At 43.5% G+C, this 13344-nt stretch overlaps 1 protein-coding gene across 3 annotated transcripts in view; it reads left to right on the top strand.

The window, feature by feature from the left end:
* KDM4B (lysine demethylase 4B) overlaps positions 1 to 7835 on the top strand; it is a 92628-nt gene extending 84793 nt beyond the window's left edge. For all 3 annotated transcript variants that reach the window (XM_056336256.1, XM_056336255.1, XM_056336254.1), the window contains 3 exons: positions 599 to 718; positions 3533 to 3625; positions 5533 to 7835. In XM_056336256.1, coding sequence (XP_056192231.1) covers positions 599 to 718; positions 3533 to 3625; positions 5533 to 5715 — 396 coding nt within the window. In that variant the 3' untranslated portion in view covers positions 5716 to 7835. The remainder of the gene's footprint in view (positions 1 to 598; positions 719 to 3532; positions 3626 to 5532) is intronic.
* Positions 7836 to 13344: the final 5509 nt, after the last annotated feature.

Genomic DNA, 13344 nt, shown 5'->3' with positions numbered 1-13344 from the left:
CTTTGTTACTCTTGTTTATGATATTTCATTCTTTTTTGTTCCTTTACAAAGATGTGATTTTGCTGTATGCAGATGGCTTAACAGAAAGCGGTGTTTGTTTTAAGTTGCATCCTCTTTGTTCTGTGGTTGAATAATCTATTTTTCAACTGACAAGTGAGATTCATGGGGGAAGTGGATTGTCTGTAAGCACTTTTGGTTCAAAATAGGGATTCGCTTAATAGAAGGAATGTCTAGAAGAGACTGGCTTGTCAGCTCATGAATTCTCTTCCTGATTGCGCCACTGATTCACCAGTGAAGCAGAGCAGGTCACCCCCCTTGCTTTTGTTGATACAGGAGCTCTGATCTTTTGGGGTTTGTAATAAGAAACTTCCTAGAACTGAGTACTCTCACCAAAAGCAGGTGTTTCTGGCCTCTCGTGGGTGAATGGTTTTGTTTGAGATAACTGCAGTTAATCAGAAGTGCAGAAACTCCCTTTTACTTAATTACAGCATTACGTAGCAAGTGCCTTGAGCAGTGACTTTAACACACCTCTTTACCTACTTGTTGAGCTTTGTTGGTGTGTGTGGGCTGTCTGACCTCTTTCACTCTGTGTCTTCAGAGCAGAGACTGCATCCAAATGGGACCCCCTCCAGAGGGTGAGTTGGTTCAACTGCAGTGGACAGATGGAATCATCTATAAGGCCAAGTTTATTGCAGCCCAGATCAGTCAGATTTACCAGGTGAGTATGGAAGAGTACCCACAGACTTCATGTCAACATGTCTGATTGTTGCTCGAATTGTATAGCTCACTAGTGTTGAATATTTGCTCTGGTCAGGAAGGGAGAATTTGCCTTCTGAAATTAATAGTGCTGGTAGTCTAGAGAGAAATACAGTGTTAAAATAGGATCAGGGTAAAGGGTTTCTGTCACAGAATGTGGACGTGGGGACAGGCATATGTCTAGACTGTACTGCTTTTAAGATATAAAATAAATTTGCCCATTTCATTATAGCTCAGATGTGACTCGGGTCAGAAGTGACCCATTTGAACTGTTCTCTGGCGGCTGTCCTGTGGCTGGAGCTGAGCTTGTCATCTGTAGCTCCCCATGAGTTGATAACTCCGTAATTACAACTTTCCTAGATGCTTTGAGAGGAAGTAAGGGAAACAATGGGTCAGGAGACTACTTCAGGGTGGGAATAATCCTCTGGTCATGGGAGGGTACTTTGTGGAGCATCATCATCATATGGGAATAATGTCCTGATGCTCTTGTTTGAGGAGCTGGGAACCTTCAGTCATACGCTCTCACCATCTCTGGTTTTAAGGTGAGAAAAACAGCAGACAGTATTTTTTTGTCTTTGAATTTGTTCCACATACAAGATTCTTGTTTGTGGAAGGTTGTAATAGTCACTAAAGGAAGATTTAACCTGGTACACTGTGTTAGTATTTCAGTAAAGAAAATTCTATAAAATGCAGTACATTCATTTGATTAAATCCTTTTTAAATGGTACCAAGAAGTTGAAAATAACAGTGATTTGGAAAGTATACTTTATGTACATCCTTTTGAAAAATACGCTGAAATTTGCAAGTAATTGTTATTTTTAAGAGATTGATGCCTCTGGACAAAAGGGAGAGGAAGTCCCTTATCTTATATTTGTTTGGAATGGAGTTCTGATTTCTGTCCTTTCTACACAGAGCGTTGCATATCTGTGTGAAGAGCACAATGATCCACCTTGTCAGTTAACAGTCTTTTTGGTGCGTATAATGGATGTTAACTGCTTCAGAGAAGGTGTGATCTGAGGTGACCGTGGTTATGAATAAAGTACAACATATAGTTCCATAAAGATCTATTGTTATGCATGCTTTCCAGTTTAATCACAGTATAGGAAATTGTCATTGATTTCTCTAAGGCACAATAATTTGAAATAGGCTATTCCGCTGATAGTGCCAGATGACAGAAAAATATGCATGAGTCGCCTGTGTTTTTCAAATCAAGCAGTTACCTGTAAGTAAAGCTCTTCTCCATGGGGGAAATAGCCTGAATGGCTTTCCACATTGGTTCCCTATGTAGATACTTATTCAGTGCTTATGGTGCATATCTTTTATCTGATTTGGAATAGGATTATATTTATAAACACAGTTTTGTTACGAAATAAGTGTGTTCATAGGAGGAAGGCATGGATTAGCTTTGGCATGTTAAACTTTTTGCAGTGGCTTCCCAGTTCACATCTCTTTAAGTCTGTACTTTGTGTGCTCAGATGAGATATGTGGGGTTTTTTTTACAATTAAGCCGAAATGACTGTCTTGTAACTTGCTCTAAGGTGTGTTCATAACAGGGGTCTAACCCATACCCATAATTTGGAACTTAAACAAAATCCAGTCAGTGGTAGTTGAGATGGCACTACCCTCAGTTGCAAGTCCTGTGCTTCTGCTGGAAGTTGTGCTTGTGTAGTGGAAATGGCAGATGGCAACTGCTTGTGCCTCCCCTGTTAAACTTTGTAATTCGTGTTCCCTCCTGACTCAGTTACGGTAGCGGTGCTCTGTAAAACCACAGAGTAAACGGGACCAGTAGCATCTTAAACCACCTCAGCAGGGCTCATCTTTCCAAGCCTGTTCTCCCACCTGTGTAGCTCTTGCAGCTGATGTATCTGCTCAGTTAAGGGACCTCAGCAGGCATCGCTGAGCTCGCTTAACTGATGAGCGGCAAGACCTGGGCAGCACACGAGGAGGAGTTCAGAGCACAGATGCTTTCTTCCTTCTGAATTTACCCTGTCTGAAGCTGACACCCTGCGTTGACCTGTGGCTTATGTCCTGCATTATCCTGAAAGGCGTAATAACTCTTGAGCAAAGGAAATGAGAATCTCTTTAAAAACTTTCAATAGTTTTAACATTTCTATATGCACGTTTCCATAAATAAACTTTCCTGTAACATGTGATGCATAATTGATACAATCAGTGCTTAGCAAAAAAGGTTGGACATGAGGAGTTACCACCATTTGTTGTACCTGGCTGACTTATTTCTGCTTGTTAAAATACAAATGTATTTTAGTAGCTGGAGTCGTTTCCCTCTGACATGTGAAAATGCTTTGTTTAAGATGAAAGGAATTATTATTACCATATTGGCCTGAATACAGGGCTGCCTTTTATTGTAAGTGAAAAGCTGCTTTTTTCAGGATTTGAATCAAAAATCAGTGGAAATCTTTAGTGCTCTGGCTGGGAGCGGGGAGCAGAGGTGCTGGTCCAGCTGGAATGTAGACATTTTAGGATCCGTAGGAGCACTTGAATGAAACCACTTGGGCTGGATAAGACCGGGGTGTCTGAGCAGCACTGAAACTGGCACTTTTTGGGTTCAGCATCCTTAACACAGCTTAGGGTTGCTCATTCTAGGGCAATCCTAGAGATGTGCAGTGCCGAGAACAGGGGATCATCCGTGGGAGCTGGCCCCTGATGCTTCCTTGGTATTCCCATGAAACGACTGTGTGTGGCGTAGTCTGGGAACGGACTGTTCAAGTACTGTGTCGAAGCCAAGTTCTTATTTCATCTTCTGCCTACTCTGCAGGTTGAGTTTGAAGATGGTTCTCAACTAATGGTAAAGCGTGGTGATATTTATACCTTGGAGGAAGAGCTTCCCAAGAGAGTGAAGTCTCGCCTGGTGGGTATCAAAGGAACAAAACCTGTGAAAATAGCTGTGGGTTGCGATACTCATTCACATTTCCTTAGCATATTGTTTAGACATTAGGTCAATGCAGCCTCCAGTTTCTGTGGCTGCAAAACCACTTGTCTTTCACAAAATACGCAGAGTAGAAGAAATCCTTGAGGGTACATGCTTGAGAAGCATTTAAATGATTTTCCCCTTTCACGTGTTCAGATCTGATTTTTGGTTTCTCTGGTTAAAAGGTTATGTTCATATCATTTTACACCGTATGAATTTAGTTATGTGGACTGCCATTCTGTCTGAATACTGCCTTTCATCAGAAGTGAGGTGAATCGGTCTACAGCTGAGTCGTTTCTGGAGAACCAATAAGCGACGGGGGCTGAACCCCCGTTTCTCAGCAAATAAGAGATTTAGAACATAGGTCTTATCTATAAAGCTCTTAATCGGCTGTCTTTAGCTGCATACAATGGAATTACTGAGTGCATATAATAGGAGGAATTTATTTCATAGCTTTTTTGGTTCCGGACTTGCTGCGTGTTTTCAAACCCGGTGTTCTAACCTTTGAAGTTACCCCATTTAAACAAATGGTGAGACTGGTTTCTATGCAAATCCAGAATATACGGTTTTCTTCTTCATTCCAAATATTTGTCACGTCAGCCACTGCAGGATAGGGACAGATCCACAAAGTTAACCTGTGATAAGGTTCTGGGCTTCTGTCTCTTTTACAAGACAAAAAGAGGCTGCACCAGCCTTCCCTTGAGATGATAGGAATCGCTGTGCCGAGTTAACTACTGGTGTAGTTCACTGAACCTGTGAATCCATGGCCGCTAGCAGGAGTGCAAGATGCACATCGTCAAAAGTGGCCTGGTGACAGGCAGTTCTGTGGAAGAACTGATGACAATTTGGAGAAAACTTGTTTACTTATGCATGAAATGTTCTACCCAAAAACCACTTGTGTAAAATGCTTCCTGTAATGTCGCTCTGAGTGGCTTCTCCATCTTGTTTAAGGTTGTTCGTATCAGTAAGACCTCATGGCATAGATTTTCAGAGGTTAATAATAATTTACCTTGTTATCCTTGAAAGACTTCTGGTGGCAAAGCAGCACTGTAGAATTAATTTCCAAGATGTGCACAATATTCCAGTTTACTTAAGCTTGTCTAATAATAGAGACAACCTGTTGGAGCCCTGAAGTACAGGATTTGGAAAGAACATACTCTCTGCAGCGGAGACATCGGGCTTTAGAACAGTTCCAGAGAACGGAATGTGAGCTGGAGAGTGAACAGGAAGTCTTGAGTCAGTTTGAAACTCGGGCTTTTCTCGTGTCCTTTCAGCTGCCAGAAGTGTTTGACTGTGCTCTGTGGGAAGTGATGCTCACGGGGCTTTAATGCAGTACAGCAGAAGGAGGAACAAAGCCATAGGAGATGATAATTTCTACCCAGAAATGCATCTCATTTGAGGGTTTAAGAGCAGGACGAACAGAAGCCGGTTGTCGGTATAGTGATGCCCACGTGCTTCCTCTGGGTCTTTGTTTTTTAAACACGTTAGGGAAGCCCCATTTTCCTCTCTGCCTTCTACTGGGAATGAACAACCTGAAGAGGCGGAGGAGGATAGGAGTAAACAGAGAATTGACGAGGCAGGAGCTGAAGTGAAGGATATTCTGAAACAGAAAGAAGGCAACGTGAGGGTTTCTCTTTCCAGTTTGGTTTCAGGAGCCCAGAATTTTTAATTCGCGCTGTGTGCTTTGCATGTTTCAGGGTTCTCTTTTTCTGCAGAAATGCTGTGAACCAAATTGTTCACTTGCTATGCCTGCTGTCGTTACGCAGGCATGCTCCATCGTCTGCACCTGTGTGTCTGCCTGTTTTCCTGCTGTGCCTCTAATGATTGTACTTTCGTGTCTCCTGCAGTCCCTCAGCACTGGGGCCCCTCAGGAAGATGTATTTTCGGGAGATGAAGTGAGAGCCAAGCGTCCCCGGCTGGGGAATTCAAGAAATCCTGAAGAATACGGACAAAACCCAGATTACTTGGCCTTTATGGAGAGCCTGTTGCAGACACAGTACCAGCCAGGAACTCAGAGCAACATGTTTTAACCAGAATTGATTAAAAATATTCAATTAACCCTTTTCAGGCCTATGGAAAAATAAAATAACGAGGAAACGGTGGAAGACCAGCCCTGTGCAGTAGCCTGCTGTGAATTTCTTTCATCTGCTCTTGGTTTGGACGGCAAGGAAATCCCGTCTGGCTGCACGCTACCTCCACTTTGCCAGATGTTGCTGACCAGTAGAGTAGGGACCTTGAAAAAACCTTCAGACAGCATTTCACACAGAGACTTTGGAAGAGTTTGTACTAATGTACTTTGTGACGGGCTCCTTGTTACGAGGCTTGGAAAGGGTTAAAGTATAACAAGATGACTTTTTAAAATATGTCAAACTTTTGTCTTTAAAGGTGCTATTACATTGACTACTGAAGCAGCCTTTGGAATTGTGTTTTCTGTACATAGACGTAACCTTTGTGAAGTTTTCTATAAATGAGCATTATTAAAAAAAAAAGCAAACAAAAATAGGAAAACAAAAGTTTCCACAAAAAATTTTTCTAGATTATGGCTTTAAAACAGAAAATAAATAAAATCCTCCTCCCCTTTCACCCCCAAATGAAATGTGACTAGTATTACAGTGGGGGGAGAGAGAGAGAGAAAGACCAGGTGTCCTGGAAGGTTCTGGGTTCTTTTTTGTAAAGAAACACTATCTTCTTTGTAAGCTGGGGAAGATGGGGAAAGAAATATTTCATAGCTGGGATGTTTCTTAACGTTAGTTCTCTTACAGACATATGATAGATGTGTGCATTTCTGCCATGTCACCAGGAAGGGACGTAGGGAAGAAATGGCCAGGTTTTGGTCATTCTTGTCATCTTCCTTCCCCATCTTTTGCCATCACAGTTGCTTTCTAGTTAAAAATCAGCATGGCTTTCAGTTACATTATGCCACTCCGTTTTTGGCAAGTTGCTGCTTCTTGTGTTAGTTCCTTTATGAGCCATCCCGCTTCCCCACTGCAGACTAGAGCGTCAAGGGGTTGCTCTAGCTCTCTGGTAGGCATGTCTCCCATAGGAACCTTTTTCTTTTCTTTGTCTCTTTTTTTTTTTTTTTTTTTTTTTTTTGAGTTGTGCTCCTTACAGTTGTGAGAATCATTCCATGACAGAAGCCTGGGAGGTGTTTTGTATGTTTTTCTTTTATCTTATTAAAGAAGAAATTCCCCAAACATCTTTGATTGTTGTGACATCCTTTACTTAAGTAAAGACTGAGCCTTTGAGTTATTCATGGGGAAGAAGAATGCAAGCCCTTCCTTTGATTGGACTCAGTTCACTAAGAATTGAATGAACGTTAAAAGCAAAAACAAATCCTAAAGTATTGAGTGGGCAGCTCCCACTTGGAACACTTGAAAATCACCTCCGGTTGAAGAGCTGTTATGGAGCAGTGTTTCGTAAAAAAGCCTGATCCAAACCCCTGCTGAAGTCACTGGAAAGTCTTCCCCTCTCTCTGGAGGACCTCTATCAATTCAGAGGGAAAGAAAAAGGCAGCCTTAGTGCAGAGCTGGGAAGGGGCCACGGCTCCCAGTGTCTGGGTGAAGGGGGGCAAGGGCATGGGGTACCACTCACCTGCCTTGGCCCGCCAGCAGCAGAGCTGTCCAGCATGCTGCACAGCAATCTTTTCCACTTAATTCCCTGAAATTACTGGACAGAAAGAGACAATATTCTGGTTTTTTTCTTTTTTTTTTTTTTAATTTAAAAGCCCCTTTGCAAGGTGGTCATTGTTCCGTGGAGAGGTTTTTAAGCAACACTATAGCTGGATCTTTAAGGGAATAAGTGGGAAGGATTTGTGGGCTAGCAGATGGTAGATTAGCATCTTAAGAGACTTGATGGGTTTTAAACTGTCCTAGTGAAGGAGTGGAGATAGAATAAAGCAATTTTTAAATTTTTTTTATTATTATTATTTTGGATTTTGCTCTCCCTTGAGAGACTTGGAGTTCCCTTGATTTCTTACTGCCTCTGCTACGGGTTATTTTGTTTGTGTGTGGTGTCTGTGCGCGTGTGCACGCGTGCGTGTTTGTAAGACGTTTGAAACAGGTTTTTTTTTTTATTTCTGAGTTTTTGACATTTTCAGTAGATGTCTCCAAGAATAAAAACAAACTGAGACTAATAAAAGTTTTAAAAATTGGCAAGGTTCTTAAAAGCGTCGGTTGTTACTCCTACATATCTGTCTCTTGTTGGTTAAGACATGATTTCGTGGAAAACTTGCTTGTATAAAAGAGTAAGAGTGTTGCCAGGCCACAAGAGAAATATTCAAAACAATTGAAAGAGAATTTGAACAGCAGAGGATTTTTTTTTGGAGGTGGGAGGGGAAGGGGGGGTGGGATGAGTGGTTGTGAGCAATGGGGAATTTCCTCTGCATGTTGAAGTCCTGACTGAAATAGCACCATTGCTGTATTCATATGTAGTACCTTTTCAAAATTTTATTTATATTGTAAAAACAAAGTGTGTTTCCTCCCCCCATATTCAGATGCTGAGTTATGTTTAAACGTGAACCTGGAACTGTGGAATACCCTTCCTTGTTGCAAGGGTTCTTCCTTTTTGTTTCTTTTGAAATCCCTCTTTTTGGTTTAGGAATGACTTGTGCAGATTATCTATAATGACCATATTGACAGCCTCTGTGCATCAGACTATTGAAAAGGAAATAGGAAATGCACATTCCTACCCTTCTTCCAGTGAAGTATATTTGTAAGTGTCTGATTATGTGCTATAAAAATAATGATTTTTTTTTTTTCTCCCACTAGTTTGAGGATGTGATGTATTTTTTGCATATTTTTTTCTTCTGCCTCTAGGTTCATAATGAATTAAAGGCTGTTGAGCACTTCAGAATTACACTTTTTGGGGGACTGGAGTCTCTTCATTTCTAAGTTTAAAGTCTTCTGTACTGCAGGAGAAGGTGGCTCCCAGATCTGATGGGTAAAGCTGACCGATAAAACTGAGGCTGATGAAGAACATCGTCTTTTCCTTCCTTTCTGTTTAACCATGCAGGAGGTCTGTCCTTGCACTGCTTCCCAAAATCAAGAACCAAGCTTGCGATGCCGTTTTGTCCGAGGTCCAGGATTTGCTTTAGCTGGCTTGTCCATGAGAACCATGGTTGCTAAGTAGTCAGAGGTGGTTTTTAAATCCTTTATCTTTTACATCACCAGTTTACTGCTTCCTTTTTGGAGTCTGCTGTGCAGCCTTTCAGTAGCCTTTCTTTCTAGCCCTTGGAGGTTGCGCTGACATTGAACCTCTTAAAATAGCATCTTCCTGAACCTTCATTTAACACCTTCATTTCCCATCCTGAGCCCTGACCCTGATACTTTTCTCCAAATTTCTCTCCAGTTGGTGCAATATGAGGCTAATGCTGCAGATTATGTGAAAGAAAACTCCAACCTCCAGCCTTTTGCAGCTTAATAGTTTTTCTTGAGATAACCTGAGGAATTATACTAGTGGGAAGAAGGTGCTGATACGAAGTCTGTTGGAATTTACACCCACGCAAACCTTACCTTTGAAATTTAAGGTCTGCTATATTGCTGTAATAAGAAGTAATGTAATTTTAAAGATGTCTTAAGAAGCAGTACATACTTTCAAGTAACTGCCTGGATCAGCGATCAAAAGGCAAGGATCAAACCTTTCCATCACTATCACAGCCTTGCAGGGGACAAGAGCCATTGCCACAAAAACCCCCTGAGTCACTGTGGGGTTCTGTTACTTGCTGAGATTGCTGTGCTGAAGTATAGATGATGTAGGGTTATAGGAAATTATGCTGTCCCCGGGGAGTCAATGCGAGTGCTACAGCTGCTGCAGTGAAGAGCTTTGCTTCTGACGCTTCCCTCTGTCTGGGACTGTTCGGGGCTGGATGAAAGAGTGTAGATGAGTCCAGCCCGGTGGCCCCCTCTTACAACCTCGACATTGTTCTTACCCCCGGAGAAAGTGTATTTGCGTGTATCTGTTCAACCCGTGCAGCTGAGCTGTCTCTCTTACTCAAGCGTGTTTCGCTTTCCTCCCTTTGTTTTCCCCCATTCTCCGCTGGTGCCAGCTCCATCCTCCCGGGGTCCTGCCAGCACGGCCCCCTCCAGCCCCGACTGGTACCTGCTGTGCCGCTCCCTCCCGCCCTGCCGGCCCTTCGCTGGGGACGTGGCTGCTGGGTTGGCAGTAGGGACGAGGTGCCCACGCGCGAGGCTGGCCGGCACGAGAGGCGCCCGTCGCTTCTCAGCTGCTTTGCAGAAGCCCAGCTCGCTCGGGCTGGTGAGGAGCGGGGTGCCTTCACACGGGCAGATGTTTGTAAACCTGTAGCATAGAAGCTGATAAAAGTCCCTGAGTCAGTGTCACCAACTGTCGCAGGCACAATAAAGTCATCTGGTGATAATTGCTGGCAGCAATGAGACGATGCGAATCAACAGGCTGCCGGTTCCTACTCAGAGGCCAGCAGAGATGCGTGCCGTATGGCTGCGGAGCGGTGGCTGGAGATTCATCAACTCCTCCTCCGGCTGGAGAAGGACCTTTGGCTTGCTGAGAGGAAATGGAGGAGGCAAATCTCTTCTTACCTTTGTAAAGGACAGGATTATTTAGAAAACTAAAAATCGCAGTGTTAATAGGGGTGAGGCTATTTAGCGGTGGGGCTTCCATAGAGCTTGGTCTGGTGTCTGTCACTGGGCCCTTCGCCGTGTCATGGTTCTCTTGCTCTGCACTTCTCGTGGTAATTTCTAGTCCTATTGAAACAATTCTTGCAAATGCATTTCTGCCGATCTCCAGCGTGCAGAAGGATGTGAGCATGTTCACACATGGTGTTTTGTGGCTTTCCCTGGCTGCCAGCTTCCCTGCTTGTACAGGGGAGGGCGTCACAGGCTTTTAGGAGCTCCCCTTTGGTGTACTTGCTCCTTTCCTTTTTGCTTTACTTTTGTGACTGTTCAGTTTAGGGAAAGAGCAGATGATGGAAAAACCTTGTCACATGCTGTAGACATCTGTGCTTTGCCCAGTTTCGCAGAACTTCTATTTCTTGAGGTTATTCTGGTTTTTTTTTCTATGTTCCTCTTCCCTTGCTTGTTCATATTAATTCTTCATCAGTAGTTCTCTTTCAGCTTGAAACAAATTGCACCAGTTTAATAAAATTACTTGTGAAACAGGTGCAATTCCCTTCTGGAAGAATGCCCTTGTTTGGGTTGGAGTGGTTTACTCGGGGAGTTTTAGCTTATGGTAATCAGGAGTCGTTTTAAACTAAACTTTGCTTTGAATCTGGGCATGCTGGTTTAGTTTAATAGCAATTAGAGTTGAACTAGTGGCATGTCTTCCATGGTGGTGGGCATCATTCAGCTGGGGGCTCGGAGGAGGATGGTGATAGATCAGCACGCTGCTTGTGCCAGTTCTCTCTGGCTTGAATTTCTTCACAGCGTGAGATGAAGCCTTTCCTGCAGTAGGTCCCTTTGCTAGTGACAAAGTAGGCAAGTCCTCGTTGCTTTTCTTATTTGGGCTGCTTTTCCCTGCCCTACGTGCAGCTGAAGGTGGTCTAATGAGCTTTTTGCAGCCTTTCTGCAATAATTAAACGATTGCAAAGTCCTGACCTGCAAATAGACCAAGTTGGAAGGAGCACAGGTTTGTAGAAGAGCTTTTTCAGGAATGCGGTTGTACCTGGACGGGTTAAAGCAAGGAGCAGCCCTGTCTGCGTGGAGCCTGCCAAGTGCCGGAGCTGTCCCTCTCACCAGGTAGGTGTGATAACAGCTACATACAGCTCTTTCCACACTCTCCCTCTTGTCTGACATGTCGCTGCCGCTTCCCAGGGCGCTCGCCTGCGTGTCTGCCCGCGGGATGCGCGGAGGAGCCTCGTGACGAGCACCTCTTGTGACCCTTGCCGTTTCCCATGGCGCTAGTTTTGTGTTTCTTGGGTCAGAAGGACAATTCATCCTTTCCTCTTGTCACAGGTTAATGAGGGGACCCTGCTAGTGAGTTTAACCTCGTGAAATTTAAACAGCGGCTGCTTCAGAGTGCCTAACACAGGTGGTACCTGCCAGTGCTCCTTGAGTGCGCCAGCAGGAGTAGAGATGTAGCAAATTACTTGAGACTCCAGCAGAAACACTCTGAACTGAGTCCTTGTGGGTCCCTGATTTCCAGCCTCATGCTCAGGTCATCGCTCTGGCCTCTCGTCCCATCGTACTGGCACACACACGTGCACGAAAAGCAAACCAACTTTGGCAAAATGCTGAGGCTGGAATGAGTTAGAGATGTTGAGCTAGAATTATTTGGCAGTTTTGATAGCAGAAAAAGATAACTGTTTGGTTTACTTGCACACCAACAGAAAATCATTGGGAGTTACTTATTCTGCATGAGGAGCAAAACAATTACGTTTTTTGTTTCCAAGAGGGGAAACATAAAGGTCACTGTGCAAATATTGTTTGGAATTACACAGTGACCATAGCTTAGCCGCTTTTCCTGTGGAATAAATAAGAATTTGGCGATATTTCAGCACAGTTGACTTTGGCTTACCTCGATATCCTAGCCTTGCCATTTCAGATGCCAGCTGCTAATATCCCCCAGCAAATGAGCTTGCAGCCAAGCTGTTTCTGAAACAGGAGTGATACCCTCCCCTGTGCCCCAGATCGTGGTTTAAAAATAAATAAATGGACAGATCCACTGCTCATCTGCTTCATTTAATGGAGCCATCTCGAAAACACAGCAAATTTTCTTTGATTAGCAATGAATGGTCAGTTACCCATGATACAAGCCAAGATGCTGCTGCTGTTTAGAATAGCAGGGGTACATCTGCCTTACTAAAAAGATCAAATCTGGGTTGATCGTAGGTACAGAAAGGTCACTGGACAATTTTCTACATGAAGCAATGAGATGGGGAGAAGGGCGGTTGTGCAAGTTCAATTTCATGGCTCCACACAGAGCTGAGGTTTATTTCTTTTTGTTATCTTAATAGATTGGAGCCACTAGAGAATATCTAGGCTGAAGAAGTGGTGCATCTGATTAATCTGGGATTCAGATAGAACATGGAATTAGCACTGCAATCCAGTAGCTTTGTGTCCTGTGTTGCATGATTAGCGTGAGATTTCTGTCAGCGTGTAGTGCAAGATCTGCCCGAGTGCGACTGTTTTCTGTGAGATCCCACTGCTTAGGGACATTTCTGTTTTACAGGAGCAATTTGTCAGAACATATTTTACTGCTTCGGCATATAGACAGTTGGCTGCTTATTCAGCGCTCCGATTTCTCTCGCTTCTGTGCTATTCTCAAATCAAGGACCTGGTCCATTTTGTCCAAATTAATTTCTTTGCAGTTTTTCTCAGTAGCAAGCGATGTCTTAATTTTTTTATTTTTTTTTTTTAATTTTCTATTTCTAGCTGGGATTGAGATATTCATGCTCAGACCTGAGTGGCTGAGTACCTGCAGGTGACATGGTCTTCGCGGAGCTCTGCGATGAGCAGCAGCACACTGACTTACACAGCGGCCACGCTGAAGCTCCCCTTTTTGAAAATTGCCCAGGGATTTCGCAACAACTGTGTGCTAAAGCTGGGGTGAGAACCCCAACATCCAGCCTCCTGACTTTGTTGTGATTTATGCTCCTAGGTGCTTCCTCTGACTTTGGACATAATTTTATGTTTTTAAAAGATTTACTCTCCAAGCACTAAGACCGAACTTTATGTCTAGTTGTAGCACCA

The sequence above is a fragment of the Falco biarmicus genome, chromosome 4 (genome assembly GCF_023638135.1).
Source record: "Falco biarmicus isolate bFalBia1 chromosome 4, bFalBia1.pri, whole genome shotgun sequence".
Taxonomy (NCBI): domain Eukaryota; kingdom Metazoa; phylum Chordata; class Aves; order Falconiformes; family Falconidae; genus Falco; species Falco biarmicus.
The sequence above is the reverse complement of the archived record's forward strand: the minus strand, read 5'-3'. Positions and strand labels throughout refer to the sequence as shown.